The 22,806-nt window shown below is 38.5% G+C and overlaps 2 protein-coding genes across 4 annotated transcripts in view; both read left to right on the top strand.

Annotated features, from left to right (window-relative positions):
- Positions 1–18,152, top strand: part of atp6v1ba (ATPase, H+ transporting, lysosomal, V1 subunit B, member a) — a 44,309-nt gene extending 26,157 nt beyond the window's left edge. Inside the window, exons 7-14 of the mRNA XM_051424005.1 lie at positions 8,122–8,223; positions 9,278–9,375; positions 9,594–9,717; positions 11,933–12,083; positions 12,583–12,665; positions 14,159–14,263; positions 14,792–14,921; positions 16,976–18,152. Coding sequence (XP_051279965.1) covers positions 8,122–8,223; positions 9,278–9,375; positions 9,594–9,717; positions 11,933–12,083; positions 12,583–12,665; positions 14,159–14,263; positions 14,792–14,921; positions 16,976–17,118 — 936 coding nt within the window. The 3' untranslated portion in view covers positions 17,119–18,152. The remainder of the gene's footprint in view (positions 1–8,121; positions 8,224–9,277; positions 9,376–9,593; positions 9,718–11,932; positions 12,084–12,582; positions 12,666–14,158; positions 14,264–14,791; positions 14,922–16,975) is intronic.
- Positions 18,153–20,032: 1,880 nt separating this feature from the next.
- Positions 20,033–22,806, top strand: part of shtn1 (shootin 1) — a 67,571-nt gene continuing 64,797 nt past the window's right edge. For 2 of the 3 annotated variants that reach the window (XM_051423955.1, XM_051423965.1), the window contains exons 1-2: positions 20,033–20,135; positions 21,962–22,014. In XM_051423955.1, coding sequence (XP_051279915.1) covers positions 20,081–20,135; positions 21,962–22,014 — 108 coding nt within the window. In that variant the 5' untranslated portion in view covers positions 20,033–20,080. The remainder of the gene's footprint in view (positions 20,136–21,961; positions 22,015–22,806) is intronic. The other variant, XM_051423944.1, reaches the window with a different exon arrangement.

The raw sequence follows: 22,806 nt of genomic DNA, 5'->3' as shown, positions 1-22,806 counted from the left end.
CCTAAAACAGATAGAAATGAACACAACAAAAATTTAATAAAATTTGTCAGTTGCTTTTGTCCAATGATCCAATTATTGGTTGATATTGCAAATCCCATAATGCCAAATAAAAGAGGCTCTCATCTGAATACAAGAGTGGTGTTACTGGGCAATAAATCAATTGGAAGTCATTAAAGTGTAAAGTTTTACAGAGCCTTTTGTGTCTCCAGAGGGAGCATTGTGAAGTCTTATAAATGTCCTCAAGTGAGCGTGAGAGTCAGCGTTGGTTTAGGCTTAACACACTGAGGGTATGCAGTTAGACAGAAGTGAGTTTACAAGACCTCTGCAGCCCATCTTTGGCTATGCTAGCTGCTACTAGCATAATGTACCTTTATCTCCTGAGCCATCTCGCTTCCCTTGTCTCTGTTAAGAGTTGCACATGCTAAGTGCAGATCCGATACTTGTGAGAAAAGGGTAAAGACTACGGAAGCGTATTGCATTCACTTGAACATTTATTTTTTGGTTTGTTTTTCTGAGTAATCTTTTTCTGATTTTCTGAATAATTTTTTTTTTCCTGTTTTTTGGACTAATTTTTTTTCTGAGTTTAGAGAGCATTTGAAAAAATAGACACATTCATTCCTTTATTGAGAGCTCGATTTAAAGGGACATTGTGTAGTGTTTTAAGTATTTTATTAGCTAAAATCAATGTCTTCATTCATAAATGTGTCCTCATTGGTGTAAAATGACCTCTGCCAATGATCTGACTTATCCTCGTAAGCGAAGAATTTCTTATCTGTATATACATGGGACGGGCAAGTCCATGGAGGCTTCCATGTCGTTCCGCCATTTTGAAAAACTAAAATCGCTGAGAAGGGACATAAAGCACTAGCCTACCTGTCTAGCTAATCCACAAAGCGTTTTCGTTCAGAGCCAGCGCCACGTGACTGAAACCAGCTATAACGGAGAAAGAGATCAGTGAGAGGCGCTTGTCACTGCCCCGGCACATTTGAAAGTCTGCGCTGCACTTTGGTTAATAATGGAGGATCATACTTATGCCGAGCCACAGGAGAAGGAATCCTCGTCGCCAAAAAAGCGAAAAAGGGAATTAAAAAGAAAACTTCACCGGCGAATTAAAAAAAACGAGGGTAATCATCGGCGTAGCTTTTCCCAGGTGGAAAGAGCTAATGAAGGAGAAAGACTTTCAAAGGGACGCTGAAGCTGCCTGCTTTCTCCTCGACAGGTAGGCTTCTTGGTACATAACGCCTACCGTAGTTGCAATACGCATTTGAAAACGCGAGGCACTAGAGAGCACTATTCGTTTGAATGCAAAATACAATTTCACCGCTAGATGGGAGAAATTCCTACACAATGTCCCTTTAATGGAAACAAACATGACCGGCTTGTTTAGTTCAATCAAGTTTTACTTTGATCTGGGTTTAAGACACTGGGAGATAGTCCTGTCTTTAAGTCATATAGATGGTATTATCATTAGTTTGTCGACTCTACGCTGAGGACTTTGTGGTTGTTCAGAAGGAAAGCCCATTCAGATCTGCTAGACATATATACATAGCAAAATTGACCCGGTACGGTAGATAGTTGAAGATGGGGCATGTATGTGCGGGCAGGAGTCACCATAGGTCCTTGGGAGGTTCTCGTGGGAGTTCTCGTGGGAGTTCCAAGTATCTCGATAATTCAGAAAAAAAAACAACCTTGAAAATTACCCCAAAAAACAGGAAAAGAATTACTCAGAAAAAATTTATTATTATTATTATTTTTATTTTTTTTTTTCAAGTGAATGCAATACGCTTCCGTAAAAGACTTAAGTTAATGAGTTGAAATGTAAGTGAGTATTTTCTGGAAACAGGAGTTTAGTCGTGTGGCGTTTTGGGTGAAACTCCATTATGTGCAGTTTGCTGCTAGTTTCAAGTTTTCTGGAAAACGTTGCTGAAGTGCCACAACAAGAGCCGATAGCTAAGAGGGTCTTTGACGTTATTTAGACACTGCTAATATAAATAATTTGTATATAGGCAATTAACGACTTTGTGCAAGTAGAGTTCTGAAAAAACATTAACATTGGACCCTGAATCGTCAGTGGTCACTTTGCATTTGACAGGTTTTGACAAGGAGGAAGATTGCATGGAACAAAAAAGAGGAAATCTCTGCATGGTAATTGGACCTGTACTTGTATAGCGCCTTTCTAGTCTTCCGAACACTCAAAGCCACATTTGCTATTTCACACACAGCAATGGCAAACTCCATTGAACAGAAACTAAGTAATTCAGCCACATTCACACACCAATGACACAGCGATTTGGGGTTCAGTATCTTGCTCGAGGATACTTTGACGCACAGCTGGAGCCGAGGATCGAACCACCAACCTTCCGAATAGCTCTGCCTCTGAGCCACAGACGCACCTGAATTTCAGGCCTTAAAATGTTTTAAGTAAGAGTCTGATAGGAAGTTAACTTTTATAAAGTTGTTTTTGTCAGTCTTTCGTTTAAATGTGTTTTTCGGGAGAATAATATATTGATCATGCTGTAACAACTTCATGGAACCAAACTGATTTTCCTTCACATCTTTTTTGCCAGTATGGGCGTAAAATAGGTTTTACATTGCATTCATAATAGTCTTAAAAAGTCTTAAATGTAACCTTCTGTAACCTGCAGAAACCGTGGAGCGTACAATACAGTTACAAAACATGTTTGCAGCAAAAATTGTAGTAATAGCTCAGGGCGTTTGTTTGCTTTATTGTTAAAAGTATAATCCATCTTATATTTCTCTAAAAAATCTTTTTCTAAGCAAACATCAACTCAGATATTGCTAAAACATAAGTGAGTATATGTGTTCCCAAAGTCAAGAATCAAATATGTTTTCCCAAAAAATGTTTGTCAAAATCTAAAGGTAAATGTTTCTGGTTAATAGTGTTTATTTCTGTGGTAGTCTCACAGTGGAAATGTTTTATTTTATTCGATGAGTCAGGTCATTCATGTGTGTCAGCTGTTTCCCTCAGTGTTACATGACACTGAATTGTGCTTTTTTCCAACGTTTTTCATGCCTTACAATGGAAATTCATGACTCAGTTGTCCTACATAAACAAGACTAGTGTCTTACAAGCCTGAATATCTTGTGTCTAAAAGCAGTTCAAGTGAAGTAAAACATTTGACAGAAGAAGTTCATTGGTAAGTGCCATGGTTGCAGGCACTACTACCACATTTGCACCAACATTTAAGAACACGTAAAGAAAATTAATATTCCATGTGTGTTTGTGGGATTGGTATTTCACCCTTAAAGAAAGCAAAACTTCAACCAAACTCAATGTGCTTGTTTCTGCATTCAGTGAGGCCTGGCTTTTGCTCCAGTGTCTGTTTTAATCATTGTGACAGACAGTTGTGCAGAACACACAGCTTTATTGTGAGTGGAAATGAAACCAACATGATCAGGTCATACTTAAAGAAGGCGAGTGATCTATTATTTCCAGCTAGATGGAGGTTTTTGTCACAGTATGCTAGTTTAAGTAGGACAGCGTTGGAAATAATTATTTCATTCATTCATGAAAATGAAATAAACAATGGCCACAAAGACAACTCTATTGTATTTGGCCAAACAGTATTGATTGAGTCAGTCTGTTGAAGCACTCCAGCACTATTGAGTTTTCTTGAGTGACAGGCCATTGGTGGTTCTTGATGCTCTTCAGCTTAAAAAAAAAAAAAAAGGATTTGGAAACCAATGTTGTGACCCCTGTATTCTTCTTTTCACTCCTACAGTCCTTTACACGTCAATGCTCAGGGACAAAATTTAATGCTATTACTGTTTGACAATGGCAGACAATAATAGCATTATATTTCTTTGTGTGTTTTGGGAGATGTTTAAATATCCACTAAAGAACAGGAACATTTTTTATATATATATATATATATATATACACATATATACACATAATTATAATCATATTGCGATTATTGTAACAGATATTGCGATTACAGATCACCATGATGTGGAATGATAATTTTTGCATCACAAATTAAATTTTCACTAAAAAAACAAATATTAAATGAAAGTGAAATTTTTCAGGGGTCTGTAACAAACAAACATATTTTCTTAAATCTGGAGAACAAGATTTGTAGTCCAGGGCCTCTGTGCAGCACTACAATATTTTATTATAATGCTTCAATGTTAGTCACACATTGTACCTTCATCAAAACATTACAGCTCTTGTGATTTGCATTACAACCAAAAATATAGCAGCTTGACACAGGGAAAAAGATGTAATGTTTAAACTTTGGTGAGATTTGGTGAGAACATAACTTAATATTTCAATTCAATTTTATTTGTATAGCGCCAATTCATAACAGAAGTTATCTCAGGACACTTTTCAAATAGAGCAGGTCTAGACCGAACTCTTTAAAACATTAATTACAGAGACCCAACAGTACCACCATGATCAAGCACTTGGTGACAAGGGCAAGGAAAAACTGCCTGTTAAAAGGCAGAAACCTAGGACAGATCCTTCGGCTCTACGTGGGTGATCGTCTGCCTCGACCAGTTGGGGTGAGAGAGACAGAGAGAGACAGACAGAGACAGGGAGAGAGACAGACAGGTGCACAGCAACAACAGTATTGGCAATGGTAGTCAAGCAAGACCATGGCAGGAGGCTCCACCAGAATCGATAAGAACCTGCGAGACGAGAAAGCACAAGAACTCCGGGGAAGAAGTGAAGTTAGTAACATGCATTAATGGAACATGAATGAGTGCAGAAAGAGAGAGGAAGGGAGGAGCTCAGTGCACCATGGGAAATCCCCCGATAGTCTAGGCCTATAGCAGCATAACTAAGGGATGGTTCAGGACTCACCTGATCCAGCCCTAACTATAAGCTTTATCAAAGAGGAATGTCTTAAGCCTACTCTTGAATGTGGAGAGGGTGTCTGCCTCCCGAACCACAACTGGAAGCTGGTTCCACAGGAGAGGAGCTTGGTAACTGAAGGCTCTGGCTCCTGTTCTACTTTTAGAGACTATAGGAACCACAAGTAGCCCAGCATTCAGAGAACATCGTGTTCTAGAGGGGTAATAGGGTACTATGAGCTCTTTAAGATATGAAGGGGCCTGACCATGAAGAGCTTTATAGGTGAGGAGGAGGATTTTAAATTCTATTCTACATTTTACAGGGAGCCAATGCAGAGAAGCTAGTACAGGAGAGATGTGATCCTTTTTTCTAGTTCCTGTCAGTACTCGTGCTGCAGCGTTCTGAATTAATTGGAGCGTTTTAATGGACTTATTGGGGCAACCTGATAATAAAGAGTTGCAGTAATCCAGCCTTGAAGTAACAAATGCATGGATTAGTTTTTCTGCATCTGTCTGTGATAGTATGTGTCTAATTTTTGTAATATTACTTAAATGAAAGAAGGCAGTCCTAGAGGTCTGCTTTATGTGGGAGTTAAATGACAAATCCTGAAAAAGATAACTCCAAGATTCCTGACAGTGGTGCTAGAGGCCAAGTTAATGCCATCTAGAGTAACTATATCTTTAGACAGTGAGTCTCTAAGGTTTTTGGGGCCAAGAAAAAGAATTTCATTTTTTTCTGAGTTGATTAAGTGGCCAACAAAACAGTTATTGCAGCTTAAATTGGTTTAGATTTAAATTGGTAGCCCAAACTTTGAGGCTCGTAACGTTTTATTACAGTGAAAAATGACTGGGCAAATCTGACAAAGAATCAGTTTCTTTAATCAGTTATTGTACTATGAGTATAATGCAGCCGTCAACCAGAATCCCTTCCCTATTTTGAAAATGCATGATCAAAAGGGTCCCACTGTAGAACCGGCCAAACAAACATGGCGAGTGTTGTTCACCTAATGATGACCTGCTTGTCATGCCATCTGGGTGGTGTGAAAAACTTGGCCTGTTGTTTCATTAAGCACATGTGACAGAGGTCAATCATGGTGGTTTCCTCTATGGGCCAGGTGCATGAACTCAGGGTGCACGGAGAGGTCAGGTCAGATGAACACAGCAGCCATGACATTATGTTACGTGATGAGCGTGAAATTCCTCTTTCATTCCACAGACTCATGAAGTATCACACAGACTCTTCACTCTGCTTCAGTTATTTCAGTAAAGAGATTGCTTGTGGTTTGGTGGATAGCAACCATCTTTATTCCTTAATGTGACCATTACCATCTTTATATTATTTAATATATAGAGCGCTTTTTAGCATCTCACTGCCTTAATTTTTCCACCTTGCCAAGAATATGTGAATTTCTGTCATTTTGAGGTAATTTTTTTCAGTAAAAACTTCAAGACTCAAGACTTCAAGATTTCATGTCATGATTATCTTCGCTAAAATAATTGTGATACACGATGTTATCACAATAATCATAAAAATATATGAAATATTATATACAATACAAAAAAATATACGCTAACAAATCTCTATTGTTCATCTCTCTTTTTTACCATCAAACAGCAATGTCCTTTTTATTTTATTCCATTGCATTTGCTATTAAACCATGACAAAGCACCTATTATGTCTGCCATAGCATATTAATGTTAATTTTGTAATGGCTAAAATGAAAGTTTTAATTTGTGATTCAAGTGCATTACTCTGTAACACCATTGCACAACTGGGAGTGGACTGTTTTTGAGGATCAGCTAGATCTGATTGTGTTACGCTAATTGTATACTTTTATGCATGTTATATCAATACTTTAAGCTTATCGATGTAATATTTCTAAACCTGGACTGAGTAGTAAAACAAGTAGCTTGTGTAGAGTAAGAGGCTTCATCTGTTATCTCAGTGAGTCGGATACATTTTATTAGTATTTATGTAATGGTGCATTCAACTCCTGATACAGTACAATTCATGATACTGTGTTCACAATATGATTTTCTTATGAACAAAATGAGATTAGATACAGGTTATGATGGAAAATGGTTATTTTTCTCAAACAAAAATCTACAAAATATGTTTTCTTTATCAAATTAAAGAATATTTTTTTATTATAGCTGAGGTAGGAAAAAAACAATGTATATTTTCTTTTCTTTGTAAAAGGGACACTGAAAAAAACTCAGACAGAAAAGGTCCTTGTATCTCTTGCCATGTCTTGTCTTTTATTTTCTTAGCTTTTTTAGTTTCTGACCGGGAGAAGCTAAAAGCTGCCACACCTGTCGCCATTGGATTGTTGTCATTTTATTTTGTGGTTTAATGGTCTGCCGCCGAAGAACGAGAGATGTTCAGTGACAGACGTTCAGCAGTGTAGTACAACAGCCTGTGCCAGGAGAGGAGAGGCATGAAGTGGGCTGAGCCAGAATATTTTTATTTTTAGCTCTGTTGGTTGGTGGTTAGACAGCAGAGGTGGTGATTGTTGAACAGTGGAAAGACTAGTAAAGAGGGTAGGATGAGATACATTTTCTGTCTGTCGGGTTTGAATGAAGTGTGTTTTAAGATCCTTTCTTCTTCCTCATCAGAGATTGTTGCACTGAACATTTTTTTATACTTTATTGCAATATTTCATTCATCCTTTTTCCTACCATTGTTTACCTCAATGTCCACTGCATATCTATATATAAATATATATACGTATACATACATCCATACTCATATATACAGGTACGTACAAACAAAAGGAAAAAATACAAACTAAACTAATTAACTACAAAAGAAAAGCTTTACACAAAAGATTTACATATCGCCCTAAGTTTTCACCTGTGGCTGCTATGTCTTCAAATGTTGATATAGCTACTGATGCTAGTGACGTAGGATGTCGAACAAGCAAAAAATAGATAGCGCCCTCTGATGAGAGTATCACAATTCATTTTTCATCTCATCCTGATTTGAATCTTCACATATTTATTCACAAATGTTAAAGAGTTGGGTCTAGACCTGCTCTATTTGAAAAGTGTCCTGAGATAACTTCTGTTATGAATTGGCGCTATACAAATAGCCCATAAAAGTTGATTACAGGTCTAAGTTGAATCTTGCGATTCAATAAAATGCTGTCAAACTCCAACCCCACTTGACACACACCCTCAGACTGGAATAGAAACCTTCACAAATACATGTTGCTTCTTTAAGGTAGCATTTGTAATATTTGTTAAGTCTCTATGTAAACTTCAAGACCTCTCCACTGTCTAAATCCTACTTCTTGCTCCCAGATTGCTGCCCAGATTTGTCGCCAGGCCGGACTGGTGCAGAAGTCCAAGGATGTGATGGACTACAGCGCTGAGAACTTTGCCATAGTCTTCGCAGCCATGGGGGTAAGCAGAAAAACTGCAACGTGAAGCGGACACTCGTTCAACACCCCCATCTCCCATTTGTGACTCTTAATCCCCTCTTAACCCTGATGCCCTGATGTGACACACACCCCATCCCCTCTCTCCCGCCCTGCTTTTCTGTCTTTTATTCACCAGGTGATTTAAGTCCCTCTTGTTACTTCTGCACCTCTGAGCATATCCCCCAGCCACATAGACAGGTTACTAATTCAACGGGCCCTTTAATGCTGTCAGCCCACAGTATCAAGTTCTCTTCCCCTCAGCTGCTCCTCCTGTCCACTGTAATGCCTTGATTGTGACGGGTTGACCTCTACCAAACACACACACTTGCTTCATTTGCTAAACGCTAATCCTTCCCTTCCACCTCTCCACCAATTCACATCCCATTGTGGTCAGTCTAGCAAGAGAGTTGAAAAGCAGGGTTAATAGGGATTTATACAAGTAAACACATGGATATGCATTTTTTAAGACAATATAGAGTACATTGTAACAGCAATGCATCTGTTTAATGGAAAAAGTCAGAACTCAAAGGTTTTGTTTACTCACAGTATAAGACTTCTGTTGAGCCAAGATCTCTTATTGAATCCATTTAAAAAAAGTTAATCTTATCTTTATCTTAATCTTGAGAGCAAAAAAATAGATTCAGGCGGTAGATGCCAAACCAATGTCTTGTTAGTGGGTGAGAGCGGGACAGTAAACTTAGTTGAGGCCGGCAGAGAAAACCATTAATATACAATATAATTTTATTTAATATATTCAGTTTTTTGTAAACTATACATCACCATAGCAACATATTGTGATGCTGTTATTTGTTTTTCCCGTGCTGTGAAGAAGGTGCTGTCCTACTGCCTGAATCCATGTGAATGCAGTCTTAGTCAGTTTTCAACAAAAACAAACAAGTTTGGCTAGTCTTAGTTTTAGTCGAGTCTGTAAATGATTTTGTCTCTCAACAAAGACCGTTATTGTGAGGATTTGCTGCTTTACGTTGATGTCTGAAAAAGGTCTCCGTATCAGTAACTTTGTATCATTTGTCAATCAGGTCAACATGGAAACTGCCCGCTTCTTCAAGTCTGATTTTGAGGAGAATGGCTCTATGGACAACGTCTGCCTTTTCTTGAACCTGGCCAATGACCCCACGTAAGATTCAGAGTCAGAAATGATCTCAGCTGGTAAAAGCAGTAATTGTAGCAGCCAGTCCCATTTTTTTAATGTTTTGTTTATTCTGAATGGGGTTCTGTTCAGAGCGTTTACTGGCTTCATATTTTATTCTCAAATGTAAAATGTATGACATTCTCTAGAATAACCTCAAGTTATGTGTACAGTAAAATAAATAATACATTTCTGTGACCAATCAGCATCGAGCGTATCATCACCCCTCGCCTGGCACTCACTTCAGCAGAGTACCTGGCCTACCAGTGCGAGAAGCACGTCCTGGTCATCCTGACTGACATGAGCTCCTACGCTGAGGCTCTGAGAGAGGTATGACTACATCTCATCTCATCATCCGTCCTAGACGTATTGGTTACTCAGACAAATGTGACAGATGCTACATGTGAATATTTGAAAAAAAAAGTTCTGCGGAACACAAGTGGAATGAATGTGAATAATAATAATAATGATAATAATAATATAAAACTGGAGTTCAAATGAATGCTAGGACTACTGCTAAATTATATGAGACTGAGAGCTGTCCTGAATTGTCAAGAAAAACTGGAAATGTCCTGTCATGAAAAAATGTCTAACGCAAGACTACAGATAAACATCAGCCAGTGATATCAGTGAATGCCATCTTGTTTGCTGAAAGGCCAATGTCTGTGTTCTTCCTCCACACTTAATCATACAAGTTAGTATTTTTTAAATTTTTATGACGTATTAATCAATTTTTATTATGAGTAGTATAAAGGGAGCTATATCTACATTTAATTCTACAACCCTGCTTTGTAAACAACAATGATATGGCCTTGAATCCTGGAATACCGATGTTCAGCTGATATATCGGTGCATCTCTAGTAGTATTTTAATCGGTGTCTATTGATTTAATATTAAATAAATGTATATTTAGTTAATATATATTGATGGAATTTTCTATTTGTTTAACAAAAAACAAACAAACACAAAAGAGCGAATGTTTAGTCAGCTAGCCGCTTTTGACTCCCGTCACACTTCGACCCGTTAAGTGGCACAGAAATCATACACTGAAAACTGCATTGGGATTTGGTCTGTTAGATGCCGGTCATAGGTGCCATATCGCCACCAGGTTTTGGTACCCTACGCTAATGTGGCAGCACGTCAACATGACACACCAATGTACATTTTCTGCTGCATTAGCACAAAGGTGTTAGACTCACTAAAGTGTTGTGCTCCTTGCTGAAAGGGAGCATAATGCGTCCTTTCTTGCAGGGAATACCTTAACTTCATTATTGTCCACTCGCCTTTAAAAGGAAATGGGGCCCTCTCCCTGCCCTCCCTCCCTCTGCCCTCCTTCCTCGTGGCGAGGAGTCAGGCCCTCTCGACTCACTCTCTTGTTTTTCTGTAATAATCCTTTTATGTTGTACAGTTTGCTGTCTCAATATGCTGGCAGCACAATGCAGGTTTTTAAATGGTGTATGTGTGTTTTCCCTTCTTGCATTTGCTGTCCATAACCTTGGCACATGTATGCTGTGCACCAAGCTAAGACTCATACAGCTTGATGGGTATTTCAGCATGTACAAAGAGCCAGGAGGACATTAACATTTAACTTTGGTTCCCATTCACGTGTGTGAAGGTTGAGTTTTGCATTGAATCTACAGTTCACAAGTGTTTAGCGTCCCATCAACCTTTGAATCCAAGGATGAATGAGATACATTTCTTTTCCTCTTGCTCTGAATTCACTTGACTTCGGGAACAAGGATTTGCTTTTGGTCATTTTTGTGAAGGGCCTGAAAACAGAATGACATTTCCAACCAGCTGTTTGCCTCTTCCGAAAGATAGTGAAGTAGTAAGCATCACTGACTTACTAACAGTAAATGGAGTTTATTATTTACGAGGAAGGGTATAAGAAAAAAAGCACAATAAGATTTAGTCTTACTTGAGCTAAAAAATTTAAAGTTATTTTTTTCAGTTTGAAATGAATCATCCTGCCCTTTACAACTGCTGTACCCCCAGAGATCTGTTGGAAAATAAAGTCGTAAAGGCGGCATTAATCTTTTATTTTTATAAACAAAAGATAACTCTGTTACTAACAGAGAACTGACCCCTCATTAAGCCCTGCCACCCATACATACTGTGGTTATAAAAATAGCCATTTTAGCATGGCACATATGCAGTTTACAATGATGGCACTGGCCGAAATAATGGAGCAGTATTGTTATTATATTGCAGGGTAGAGTAAGTTAGCCCACGTATGCACGATAATGAAAACTTGAATTGGGAGTTCCTCCAAATAAATGCTAATGTTGCTCTGCATTGGCTTGATTTGTAGTTGGGTAATAGTTTGCTAACCACAATAACTGTATAAGATAATAATCTCCTCCCTTTATATTCTCACTCGCTCTGCTGCTCCCAAGTAACCAAAAAGATCAAAAATCTGAAAGATGATGAAAATACAGAGAACTAAAATGTAAATGCATGTTACCAACCTTGTGTCCTGTAGCTAATTCTTTTTGTTGCTCTAATGTCGCCCTCCCATTCACTGCCCACTCCTCCTCACCCGTAGGTCTCTGCTGCCCGAGAGGAAGTGCCCGGCCGTCGAGGCTTCCCCGGCTACATGTACACAGATCTGGCCACCATCTACGAACGTGCTGGCCGAGTGGAGGGCAGGAACGGCTCCATCACCCAGATTCCCATTCTCACTATGCCCAATGACGGTGAGAGCAGCAGCAACAGAACAAAAGCTTTAAGCTGGACCAGTATGACATCTGCACAACTGTCTGCTTTGTAGGGGACAGTGATATGAATTATCAACATATGTATTTTATGCATTCAAAGCAATTTTTGCCCATTTTTGATGCCTGCAGTTACCATAGCAACACGTATGAAGAGCCTACTCCTATCTAGTCGAACAGGAGTCCCGCATTACAGCATCACAGGGAGGTGATTGTGTCAGCTTTTACTAAACACTGCTGGTGTTCCCGAGGGCACTTGATTTAGAGTAAAGGTCTTTAAAATGAAAGCAGACAGGAACTATTTCTGTCCCATTATTTTAATGCCTGCAAATCAGTGAGTGATTTGAATAATGTCTCAGTGGTAGATGATCTGCACTGTGAATGTAAAGTCAACTGAGCCATTCTATAAACTATTCATTAACAAATACAAGATCGTTTGTTAGTTGTGTTGCAATTGAATTCATTTTTGTGCCTCTAACAGACATCACCCATCCAATTCCTGATCTGACTGGATACATCACAGAGGGTCAGGTCTACGTTGACAGACAGCTGCACAACAGACAGGTATTCATCAGCCTTTTCTTAAAACAACATTCGTCCAACTTAAAGAGCTGGTACTCATTCCTGGGCTAGATGGTCCCAGCTTTGACTCAAAATACCACGTTGTACTGGTCATTTCACAATATACATGGAGCGATTACTGTCACATACGGACACCTATGGTTTTGGTATTTTAACCAGGTGAGAACGGTGTATTCAAACTCAGCTTCACCAAATAACCCAATCAAATTCAGTCTTTCTCATCTTCAAAATGAAGCAAGAATTAACTACTGGCCAGCTTGATGCTCATGTTTCGGGGGAAAAAAAGTATTAAATCCCATATGAGGATCAGTTCTACTCAAACGACTGGAGTTGAACAGTGTGAGATTTTCAAGCACCAGATATAAACAAGTCGCCATTACTTTTTCTCTTTTTACTTTCTGTATAACGCTACTTTTACAAAGATGTCTAGGAAATGGGGAAGAAACTGCAGTTAGCAGCTGCTCCAACAGTAGTGGCAAACTTCAACTTTGGAAAAAACCCTTTACATTTTTCATGAAGAGTGGCCCTACACTGTACATATATTCCCTGTGTGTGCAGAGAACCAAGACGTTCACATGTCAGGCAATAATTTAATCTTGTATAGAAAAACAAGAATTGGTATATTTATTAATATAACTTGTCTGTTATTATGATTAAAAACAACTCTTGACTGATTATGCTAGCTAGCTAGTGGCAGTAGCAGTGGTATTATACAGTACATCACTTGAAATGTGGTGATAGTCAAGTCAATTCAATTCAATTCAATTTTATTTGTATAGCGCCAATTCATAACAGAAGTTATCTCAGGACACTTTTCAAATAGAGCAGGTCTAGACCGAACTCTTTATAACATTATTAACAGAGACCCAACAGTACCACCATGAGCAAGCACTCCATTTTTTCTGTTTTTGTGGCTATTGTTGTAATAAATATCTCACTAATGTGTCAAATTTGAATATTGCTAAGATCGGCAGCCATATAAGGTACCTTCATCAGTAACTGGGGACCACAACCTAACATCAGTCCAACTACCCATGCTGCTGTCACCAGATGGTTTGTCATCATTGGAAAATGCTAATCTCCAAACAGTCACTTCTCAAACACGTCGTCACACACCTGACATTAAACCACACCCCTCACTCATGCTGTAGTTGCCAGTAGTTCTTCAGGATGCTGGTTGGTCCAAACCACTGTGGGTCAACACAAGTGCATAGCTTGAAGCTGAAGCCTAAGCTATAGCTGACATAAAGCTTGTTACAATTGTCACAACTGTCACAATTGTTCTTCATTGAAAATACCAAAAGAGAAGTAAATGCAATACACTGGCAGGGCTTATCTCATCAACGCTAAATTGACCTCTTCACTAAGATTTGGATTGTTGCTGTCATTACATTGTTTGTTTTAGTGACCTCTATAGTTACAATAAAATAGCTTTGCAATAACAATACCTGTAATCAGACAATCTCCTCTTTCAGATCTACCCACCCATCAATGTGTTGCCCTCACTGTCCCGTCTGATGAAGTCAGCCATTGGTGAGGGGATGACCAGGAAAGACCATGCAGATGTTTCTAACCAGCTGGTAAGAAATCTCCACTCAAAATCCTTATTACTGTTACAAGCAGACTATTTATTTGTAGAGACTATGTTGTAGTACTCAAGCATGCTAAAATCATGACATAATGTTTTTCCTTCTGAAACAAAGTCAGATGAATAACTGAAAGCATTGATGGATAATATTTGGAGAGGGTATACAGATGATGACAGTTCTTTTGTAGCTGTTTCATGAACTAGCGGGGTAAACAGGGTGCACACTAATCAGAAGGTTGGCAGTTCGATCCCCAGCTCCTCCCGCTGCCGAGGTGTCCTTTAACAAGATACTGAAGCCCAAATTGCTTCCGGTGTATGAATGTGAATGAATGTTAGTTGCTGTTTGTGATGGCCTTTGCCATTCACTGTATGAATGTGTGTGAATGGGTGAATATGGCATGTCATGTAAAAGCACTTTGATAGTTGGAAGACTACAGAAAGATACAAGTACATTCCATTCCAGTCCATTTACTATTTGACTATCATCATTGTTAATATGAATGTCCCTCCTCTTCTCCAGTATGCCTGCTATGCCATTGGTAAGGATGTTCAGGCCATGAAGGCTGTGGTGGGAGAAGAGGCCCTCACCTCTGATGATCTGCTCTACCTTGAGTTCCTGCAGAAGTTTGAGAAAAACTTCATTGCTCAGGGTAAGAAGACACTAAAGGAACAATAATGTATTATTTACAGAGGCATTATGACCATATAAATGATAATAGTGAGGGTGTAACTGGCTGGCTACCATGGCTTATATGGGATGTTCATTATTTTATCTGCCTTTTCTTTAAGGCAGCCAATCCTCGCTCCCCGTGTATTAGTTGATAAAATGGATTGACAGAAATGTAATCACCAACAATTTTTAGAACTGATTAATCATTTAAGGAATGCATCAAACAAAGATATCTAACTTTTTCTGGTTCCTGAGTTTGTTGCTTTTTTCATGTGGAATTTGGTCAGTTGGTCTGACAAAGCATGCGATCAGAAATAAAGATATCACCTTCCAGTTGAAGTGATGTAAATTTAGCCTGGACATGCCCTTTAATACAGAATTTTAACACTAGGTGTTGCACGTGACTGCCGCTCCCAAGTGCAACAAAATGAGAGTAGAGTGGCAAGTCCGTACGTTTCCACAATTTATCACAATAAAAGCCCTGTTAAGAAATCAGGTTCCTGTCCACTAGAACACTGGAGGGCTTTTTATTTAAACAACACTACACTACAGGGCTGACATGGCTGAGAGCTGCTTCTTGTCTCTTTTTAATTAGCCAGAATGTTTTGTAGTGACGACAATTCCATAGACTAAATGATATAAATAAATAGCTGAAAATTTCACCACAGAGAACCTTATGCTCAAGTTCTGCTGTTTTATTTAGGCAGTATGGTACAGTGACTAACCACTAAATTAGATTTCCCCTGATCCAACAGATTGGACTCTTCAATGAATTCATTTAAATACCCAGGATAAACAGTTCAGCATGGGAGGAAATGAATGAATGAATGAATGAATAAATAAAACCACATCCTTTAATCCATAGTGATTACAAAGGAAAGTCAGAATTGGGAATGGGGTCGATTAATTATATGCCTGGGAGGATGCAAAATTAAGTAAGTAAATGAATGTGGGCCTGAAGAGGTGTGTGGCAGTAGCTGTCTCCTGTCTATGTTTCTAACAGTGACACTTAGTGGCTTTGAAGTGTGTGTGATTCAGTTTTCTGTCATAGTCTATCAACCTAACTGAAAATGTATTTGCACTACAGCGTTATTACTATTACCGCCCAGGGTCATTGATTTTGATGCAGATAGCATATATAGTGCTCTTGTTACTGTTTAAAGTAGTACTAGTAAAGTGAAATAAGAAGGAAACTGACCAACAAAAGGAACAGTGCTTTTGGTTATTGTGTGTTTTTGCTCATCTATTATGGTGTATTGCTTTAAAAAACGGTAGTTGAAGTGGCGTTTACACATTGTATTTCTGAGTTTACGTTTTTCCCTGGAAAATATCGATCTGTGTAGGTTCCCTCTTTGTTGCTGAAGCATACCTGACCCTTTTCTTCTATCTTTTTTTTCTTAAAAATGACTCAATTCTCAGTGCTGAGATGTTTTAGACTCCTTGGTAGATGCTGTACACACAGCTGTTTTTTTCCTCTTTTGAACACTGATGGATTCCACAGAAGAATAGCCATCATGGCAAGAAGAGATGGGAAATGGAGAAATATTTTCCTTATATATTTTCTTATACAGAGCTAGGCTAACTGCTTCCCTCTGCTTCCATAGTATAGCCCCTTTCCAACACAGGTAATTCAAAGTGCCTTTTATGAAGCAAACAAATGCATTAGAAGATTACATTGCAGAGCTCCCTGGGCTCAAGCAGCTGTCTGTGGACCAGCAGCAGCTCTTTCTCACACAACACTGCAAAGTAAAGTCATAGAAAAATGTTTTGCTATGCATATTTGATATTGGATGTATCAAATATGCGAATGGGGCGAATTTTGTCTTTCATCTTTGCATCGACTTTGTATGTAATCTCATCACATGAAAAATGTTCTTCCTGTGTGAACATGACATTAGACTCCAATGAGATGACAATCTCGCTCTTTGGACAAAAGCATAAATTAACACATTTTCTAACTATTTCATGTGATAATACAGTTATGTCAATACAGCCCCAGTTCATATTGACTCACATATATACTGTCTCCCTCAGGCCCGTACGACAACAGGACAGTGTATGAAACACTGGACATTGGCTGGCAGCTGCTGCGAATCTTCCCCAAGGAAATGCTCAAGAGGATTCCTCAGAGCACCCTGGCAGAGTTCTACCCTAGAGAGTCTGCCGCCCGTCACTGAGGGGTGCTCCATTCTAGCCCCATTCACCTTTCTACCCACCCTCTTTCCCTTCATTCAGTTTCTTTCATCTCACCCCACAGCCTTGCACTTCAGGGTGCTCGGATACCATCGTCATCAAACCTTCACCCATCTCAAACTTGGCTTCCTTTCTCCACTGTTCTTATTACCTCCAGTTCATTTTCTTGTCATGAATCATCCCAACACCAACCCCCATTTCCCCACCCTGAATGAGAACAGGGCAATAATGTCCCCCTTCTGTAGATGTACTGTAGCGTATCAGTTGTGTATGGAAATTGTCTGTGCTTGTAATGTCTTTCCTTGAGTGCAAAAACGTGAACATATCCTTGAAATGATAGATCAGTCCTTTATTTATTGGGGTGTGTTACTGCTGGATCCACCTCCTTGTTTTTTTATTTTGATTATTTTTTTTTTTAATAAATGATATGTAAAATCCATCTCCTGCTGAAAACAAGAGGTTTCCAACTGTGTGTGTGTCTGTGTGTCTATACATACACAGTACCACTGCAGCCAGTAGCAGTAGGTTAGGCTCATAAAGTTGGGTTTTTATTAATTCAACTTGATTGTCATTTTCTAAACTGAGAACTCTTTGAGTATTTGCTGAACAACACAAAGTCACAGCTTCACAAACTGAACATCATAAACATCACCACAGGGGTGATTTTATAGTCAAGTGTTTCTCTTATCCACTGCCTATGTATTGTTTAATAATTGACAACTGCTGTAGTTTTTTTCATCCAAACTCGGGTCACAAGCGAAGTTGAGATGTTGACTGTATGTTGCCCCCAGTACTTTGACTCACCTCTTTTGGACCATCTTGCTTCCTCTACCTACTATGGAAAGAATACAGTGGATGTTTACATTATTTGTGTTTTGCTGTTTGATTTGTGTTGTGAAAAAAAGGAGTATATAAGAGTATATTAAACATTCCCATGTGTCTGCAGAAACTAATTATTTGTTGTGCTACAATAATGGTTTTGTGAGTTTATGTCCATGAATAAATTAAATTAAGTATGCTGTTGTCTCATCTCTGTACTCTTATCATTCTTCACAGATGTTCCTCATAAGGTTGTCAGACCCCCTGAGGCTGTATGATGTATGACAGTCCCAGCTAACCATATGTGAAATGTCTACAGTAATGATAAAGGAATCAAATACAGGTTTAGATATGCAATCAAGTTTTTAATTGACAGATTTGGACAGTGGGTGTTTTTCTATGTTACCAACTACATGGTAAATGGAGTGCACTTACATAACGCCTTTCTAGTCTTCCGACCACTCAAAGCGCTTTATATTACATGTCACATTCACCCATTCACACACATTCATACACATTCATACAATGATGCAAGGTGCTAACTGCTCATCAGAAACTAATCCCATTCACACATAGATGGCACAGCATCGGGAGCAATTTGGAAATTAGTATCTTGCTCAAGGACACTGAAGCCAGGGATCGACCCACTCTACCTCCTGATCCACAGCCACCCCCATCTATAGCTCATTCAAAGGTAACAAAAACACAACAGTTCTTATTTTAAGGTGTTTATACACTATATACCTATGAATATTCTATTCAATTTCTGACAGTAGATCCTCCTTAATTTAAAAAATGTCAATTGTCAATCTCAGGCCTTTTCATTTATTGATTTACATCTGAATCAATCTAATTTTCGTAGCAGGATGGAGTTTTTAGCATCTAAAAACTAATTTCGGTAACAGCACTGACCGTTGAGGTTGACATTCTGCATCACTTACAATATGATAAAAAATACAGAAAATAGAGTGAGAGAAGTTATTTTTGGTCTTCATGACCTTCAGAAGACTAATAATACTGCTACTTGTTGGTCATGTGACTTGTGAAATGTCCCAAATTTTCAAAAGGAGGAAGTGTTGTGGGTGGTTTTTATGAAGTTTTTACATGATTTATCTTCAAACTGGAAATAAGAGCAAAGTTTACTTCCTTAATAATCAGGTCAGAATCTGGTTTTCACATACAAGGAATTTGCCTTGGTAAGTTAGTGCATAACAATTAAACATAGAAAAATATAAATGAAGATATAACAAGAGACAATATATACAGATATGAAAAGAGAGACAATATGTACTAATCTGCAAGTTAGCAGTGTGACGCATAATGATATTTGCAGTGTACAAAGATAAAATCAGAGGAAAGTGCATTAATGTAACAGGGAAAACTGAATTAACAAGCAAAACAAGACAGAACAATGCACAGCAACACAGCGAGGCATCCATCTTAAACAATTACTGTAGTTTCAACTCTGTTACACACAGTGTTAGGGTAGTTACTCAAAAAATTTAATTTAGTACTCATTTCAGAAATAATATTATTACTTTACTCATTACTTCCTGACAACCATAATAAGTAACACTACTAGTTATATTTTCTGCTGCTCCCCACAATATTAGTAATTGCGTTTTTTCTCCCCAAAATTCAGACTGAAGACTTCACTGAATGTGTTTCCATCTTCCATACTAGTTTCCTCCATGATCACAAAAATGAATCCAAGGATGTGATTGGGTTATTGGATTTCAAATAAATAGGAGGAGACAACTAAAGAAATGTTAACTTATTATTTAGCAACTTAAACATTATTACTGAAATTCATCAGTAATTAGTTACACTACTAGTTACTGGGGAAAGTAATAGCTATTATTACTATTACTGCCTTACTGCCCAACACTGGTTATGATCACAGTTAATGTTAAAAATGTCATTCATTGTTAGTTTTATTCAGTATCATGACAAAAATACTTTCATTAAGGGACTTTGGAGCCAATCTCAATCGAACTGTGTGCTTCGATGAGCAGACAGCGTTTCCTGACAGAGACACTGCTTGAGGCTCGCGCCCAGGGACTCGAGCTCATAGGTGTGTCGCGGGGGAGCACTTCCTGTTGAACTTTGGCTCCAGGTGTTCTCGCTATGGCTGCAGAGGAGCTGGATAAAGTCAGTGTCATTGCAGAGCTGTCTAACCGAGGTAAGTTGGATTTGAGCTGTCGAATGTTTTATTGGTGAGGACATGAACGTGTCCCTCATACAGCTCCATATCGCTCTGGGATGGACAGAACGTCGCTATAATAAACACATAGAACAGTATCGGGCTGCTAGGCGGTAAAACTACACAGCTGGTGGAGTATTTCTTTAATGAGTGGGGTGAATGCTGGGTAGTTATTATGCAAAATCCCATGTCTTACTCTATTGGACTATGTTGGGGAGAATTCTCACTCTGACTGAGGCTCAGGCTACTGTAATGTCTTGTTCACTAACTTTTTATCATGGTCTTTGTTCATGGCCAAAGTCCGTGCGCAGTAGCAAGACTCAGCTTTTACTCCTTCAAACCAGGGCCTGGTTTACCTACAATAGGGTTATTTTAATTCTATACTGGATGCATATGCTGTATATCCCAAAATGTCAAGTCTTCCTTTGCAACGCCCAACATCCTGCTATGTGCCTCTGGTGAAGAGGAAGCCTGCAACCACTTTACACATGCCATTTTTGCACATTTGAAAGTGTGACTTTAAATTATACTAGGCCTATATATATATTCTTAATAAAAGTATGTTTATTTCATATGGAGTATGTAACAAAAGTAATTTCCCCCTGGGATTATTAAAGTATGTCTGATTCTGATTCTGATTCAGAACTTACCTCACTGAAAGAAAAGGGCATCCTTAGTCAGTTTCCTGTTTCATAATTTCTGAATGTCACGAGGACCAAGCAGAGGCGGAATTTGGCTGTTGATTAACACGTGTTGTTCCATAGGAAAACACATGTTCTAACTGCATTTTACATTATGTCCATTAAACATGACCCCTTCTGAAATTTCTGAGCAATGCGCATTTGTCGGCGTCTCCTTCTAGGAATGCATTAAGGACCTAAAGGGGTTGTTTTTGCTACAGCAAGGCATGAATAACTTCCTAATGGGACAATTTCATGTCCATGTCACGATTATCTTGGCCAAAATAATTGTGATACACGATATTATCAGGATAATAATATAAATAAACTTCATACTTTTAAAATGGCACTAAAACATACTGCAATCAGTTTACCTTACATTTTTTCAAGAAATACATATTTGTGTCATCACAGATGGAACCTCATCTCCCTGTTCTATATACTATTTTCACACATCCAGTTCAACTTTTTATATGGTATACAACCGACAAGCTGAGCCTTCAGCCATGGTGAAAGGCTTTGGATTTTGGAATGATCAACATAAATTAGGAAATCAATATAGGAATGTATGCTGGAGAGCTAGACAGCTTTTTCAAGTCATGTGAGGATATTCACGATTATCACGATAATGGAAATTCACTACGATGTATGAAATTATGTTTTTTTATTGCAATAATATTGTATATCTTCCCATCCTTGTTCTTACTATTATAATAGAAAACAGGTGTACTGTTGAATAATTATAGTCAATATTTTACTTCTATGACATATTTATTATACAAACAAGTATTTTTGATGTTATTGGTTGCTAGCTGTACCTACATCTTATCGTTGCAGTGGCCGGCCAAATCAGCTGTAATACTACATTATATTACTGAAGGCAGCTCCCCTTGCTATCACAGTTACACCCAAGGCAAATATTGTTGATATACTGAACATTCCCTGCTATAACAGTCAGGTGACACAAGACACAAGCTGCACTAGTCACTGAATGAGAAGTTATCACATGCTGGAAAATTTCCCACTTTTCAAGTGGATGATGTGAGCTCTGCGTTCCTCACTGAGATTTGCTTTATTGTGATTTACTGGTAAAGATGGCTAACTGGCACCCTCTGCTTCCTACAGCCCTAGAGGAGTATGAGGGCCTGCAGAGGAAACATGACACAGCAACCATGGAGGTAAGTTTTAATATGTATTGTATGTCTGACAGTGTAAGGAGTTGACACCAGGGGCAGATGTATAAATTATGTGTATGCACAAAAACTATCCGTTATTGACAGGTGTAATGAGTGGTGGAGTGGGCATAAGGACTGATATGCAAATGGTTGTTTAAGGGTGTTTCTATGTCCATTAATTGATAATTGTTGATTTGCTGTTTCCGTCAAAAAAAAATGTGTGTTTTTCTAAGCTTTTTTGAAGAGGGTTGGTTGGTTGTATGAGGTACTTATCCACAGTCAGTGTATTACCTACAGTATGCAGTGGTCAGCACGCCCGCACTTTGAAGAGGCAGACATGAGTATTAGCATAGAAGCTAACCATTGAACTGATGTGGACAGGGCCACAGAAACATTTATTTTAGTTACTTAAAAAAAATCAACATCAGTTAATATTTTGACCACTTTACCTTACTGTCAGTCAGCCCTTTTTGATGGGAAAGTGAAGCAGTTATGTTGCTCTCTCCAAAGCCACCAGACTCCTTTGACAAAAACAGAACATTGGAATTGCTGGTCCATTATTGCCTCAATCCGCATTAACTAATGTTAGTTATGTACTGATGTGGTAAAACACTATATCAACAAGAAAATTAATTGCCAAATATTTTGATAATCGTTTAAAGATGCTGTTTTTCTTTGTAATTTCTCATCATTTATGAAAGGAATGAAGAGTCTTTGGGGTTTTGATTGTTGGTTCAACATAGCAAGCAATCTGAAGACATTACTTTGGGCTCAGGGAAATTGTGATGAGCATTT

This window comes from Dicentrarchus labrax, unplaced genomic scaffold (genome assembly GCF_905237075.1).
Source record: "Dicentrarchus labrax unplaced genomic scaffold, dlabrax2021, whole genome shotgun sequence".
Taxonomy (NCBI): Eukaryota; Metazoa; Chordata; class Actinopteri; family Moronidae; genus Dicentrarchus; species Dicentrarchus labrax.
Note: the sequence above shows the minus strand (reverse complement) of the source record. Positions and strands in the feature narration are given on the sequence as shown.